This window comes from Petromyzon marinus, chromosome 40, assembly GCF_048934315.1.
Source record: "Petromyzon marinus isolate PM22_M1 ecotype Great Lakes invasive population chromosome 40, UKy_Petmar_22M1.pri1.0, whole genome shotgun sequence".
Taxonomy (NCBI): domain Eukaryota; kingdom Metazoa; phylum Chordata; class Hyperoartia; order Petromyzontiformes; family Petromyzontidae; genus Petromyzon; species Petromyzon marinus.
This window is the reverse complement of record NC_133706.1, coordinates 9,764,613-9,767,804: the sequence shown is the minus strand read 5'-3', so window position 1 is coordinate 9,767,804 and position 3,192 is coordinate 9,764,613. Positions and strand designations below refer to the sequence as shown.

General features: G+C 52.7%; 1 protein-coding gene across 1 annotated transcript; it reads right to left on the bottom strand.

The window, feature by feature from the left end:
* Window positions 1-270: 270 nt before the first annotated feature.
* On the bottom strand, window positions 271-2,795 carry LOC116950668 (uncharacterized). The gene has a single exon (XM_076073110.1). The coding sequence runs from the start codon at window positions 2,746-2,748 to the stop codon at window positions 1,771-1,773; it is 978 nt and encodes a 325-aa protein (XP_075929225.1). The 5' UTR covers window positions 2,749-2,795; the 3' UTR covers window positions 271-1,770.
* Window positions 2,796-3,192: the final 397 nt, after the last annotated feature.

Genomic DNA, 3,192 nt, shown 5'->3' with positions numbered 1-3,192 from the left:
CGTTCACTAAAGACAATGAATATGTACATGTCTGTTTCCACTTTCCCACTCTTGTGAGCTATTATTCTTTCAACGCTATGTCCCGGATAAAAAAATGTTTTACGTATACATCACTGGTGGCAATAGTTTTCGTCAGTTATCCATTATCTGTAGGCAACGGCTGCGGGCAACGCAGTACACGTGAGAATGTTTTGTTTTTGCAAACCATCACAGTCAAGTAAATGGCGCTTGGGGCACGCGGACGCGTTCACCACACGCTGGAGGCACGGCGACGTTTTCCATACATTGTATTTTATTTTTATTATAAATGATATATAGGAAAATAATATTAATGTCTATGAGAGCACTCAACACGTACAAGCTTCGCCCTGGCGGAGCCCGACAAGAAACGCGCACGCACTTTAAATAAACCGCGGACAGAAGACACGCCTCTCAAAAGCACAAGCACACACGACGCACACGCCACGTACGAGAGGGTACCTCTCTTTTCTCTCCGCACGCCGCGTCCACGTCTCTCATCACAGGACGAACAAATATAAATTCAAATAGATAATCACACGGGTATGGGCGTTAAAAAAGAAACATTATATAAAAGGCTTTGAATTCCATCTACATTCTTGTCTTTAAAATATATATGACGTGAACACGATCCCGAGTCGTAATCATCGTGGAGACATTTACAGTCAAAACGCCACGCGTTGTGCGGCTGCGAGGCCGCACGCGGCTCTTGAATGGGCTACCAGCCGTCTCCCGTATGTATCACCTTGCACTGCGGCTTCTTGAAATATCGAGTTCGATTTTTGATTTAAAGCTTTCGTGACTGCAGGGATTCATATTCTTGGTTCTTTCGGTAAAGTCACGTAGAAGGGAAACAATAAAATAATAAAAATATAAAACAATAAAATTCTCACTTCTACGTGACTTTACCGAAAGAACCAAGAATATATATCGAGTTCGGTTTTTATTTTTACGGAATTCGGTTGCCGACCGCTGCGCTAGAACGATCGAATAAATAGATGGAATTAGCCTCATTTTTAATTCGTATGTCTCTACACAATATATATAAAACTAAATTTTATCTAAGGACAGAAAGCTAATGTAAATATCAATATACCGTATACTAAATACTATTGGATAAGCAAACGCGTGAACAAAAACATCAGCAAAATTAACGACAATGCAGGTGAAATAATATGTATGTATTTTCAAAAATATATTTTGAGAAGTGCTAACGTATATGGGATGAAAATAATAATATCTAAACGCTTCAGGGCTGAAACGAAACTTCATCCATGGCAGCCCGGGGAATTGAGTGTCAGGGGTGGTCGTAATTCTGGCAGCTGTAGCGCAGTGATCTGCAGTTTATCTTCTGCTTGATGTTTCACCCAATCCCATCAGGTTATTAAACATCATCAGCCCCAAGTAGTGGGCGTTTGCCCCTGGCATAGGATTGTTGAATTTCCGTCACTTATGGCCCAAGGCCCATCAGCGGATATTAGCACCACCCCAAGCTAGTTTGACAATTTGACACATTTTAGATTTTTCCTTTCTTGGGGGAAAAAAGGACAAAGCTCAAAGCTGTCCTAGGCTCTTCCACACAACCACGTTCAGCGTACACGGAAACATTGCAACCAAGTTAAGTTGCAGCCCTGAATTTAAAAGCGATTTTTTTTTCCTCCAATCAAAACAACAAGGCAAACTTCAGAACGACATGTACAAAGCTCGCCTGAGCCCGCTCCCTCGCGGACAGAACCCCGCGGCTCTCGCCCCCTAGCACACGGGCTGCGAGAAGTTCCCGCTGCTGCTGCTGCTGCCGAACGCCAGCGGCATGCCGATGTACGCCGCCGCCGACGCGAATCCGTACGCCGCGCCCTCCGCTCTCGTGCCAGGATAGGTTACCTGGCAGCCACAGATCAGCTCGCTGGCTGCCGGCCACGGGCAGCCGCACGCGCCGCGCTGCTGCTGCTGCTGCTGCTGCAGGGGCAGCAGCGCAAGCGTGTCCGCCAGCGCCAGGCGAGCCCGTTCGTGGGCAAGCAGCCCGAACGCCGCCACGTCCCAGCGCGCCTCCGCGCCGGCGAACGCGAACGCCCGTCTCGCCCTCGCCACGGCCGCCTGCGACTCGCCCTTCGAGGGCAGCAGCAGGCTCTCGATGGAGAAGGGCCCGCTGAACTTCGTGCTCGACTGCCCGGGGCTGCCGCTCGCCGGCGGGGGCGGCGGCGGCGGCGAGTCGCGGCTCCCGCTCGCCTCTCTGCCGTCGGGGTGCCGGGGCGAGGACGCCGACTTGGCGCTGTCCGGGCTGCCGCTCTGGTCGGCCGCGCCCCTCCGCTTGCCGCCGGCGCGTCGCCTGCGCGGTCGGAAGGTGCCGTCGGCGTTCACGTAGTCCTCGACGGCCGCCAGCGTCCAGAAGTTGTCCTTGGCGTAAGGGCGGCTGGCGTCGCGAGGCACCTTGACGAAGCACTTGTTGACGCTCAGCGTGTGGCGGACGCTGTTCTTCCAGCCCTTGTAGGCGCCGTTGAAGCACTCGTACTGCTGCTGCAGCCGCCCGATGATCTCCAACAGCGTCAGCTTCTTCTGCGGCGAGTCCTGGATGGCGGTGGCGATGAGGGCCGTGTAGGACGCCGCCGGCTTGTTGATGCGGGTGTAGCCGCCGGATTTGCCCTTGCCGGCGATGACCGCGACGGCCGCCGCGGTGGGGTGAGCGCAGCCGGGGCTGCTGGCCTCGGGAGCGGCGAGCTGGTCGGCACACATCTTGAGTGAAGTTGCCTCGGCGGTGTGGTCGGAGTCGGTCTGAGTTGTGCCTGTGCCATCCCGACATATAAACTCCTTTCGGAGAATTCGCAGGTGACACTTCCATACCAAAAAACGTGTTGCCGTTTCAAGTGGCTGGTGATAAAGTGACACGTTACGCAAGCGGAGGTGTGACAATAGCGGGAGCTGCCTCGGCTTCCTCAGCCCGCGTGCCCTGGGAAAGTGACACCCCCGTGCGAGTGTCAAATCCACCACCCCCTTACAAACTGCACGGGGCGGACGACATTGGCAAGCGCTTCCCGCTTACGACGACAACAACAACAACAAAAGCAGAGTTTCGTTAATAAAAAAAAATTCTACAAAAGGCCTGCAGGTCGATTGCAAGTGTGTGCGCGCGCACGTGTACCGATGTAATAATGTTAAACAATTCGTAAAGTCGTGGGT

Bases quoted from the DNA above. Each gene is read 5' to 3' on its own strand.
- LOC116950668 (XM_076073110.1), bottom strand. From the start codon at position 2,748: ATGTGTGCCGACCAGCTCGCCGCTCCCGAGGCCAGCAGCCCCGGCTGC.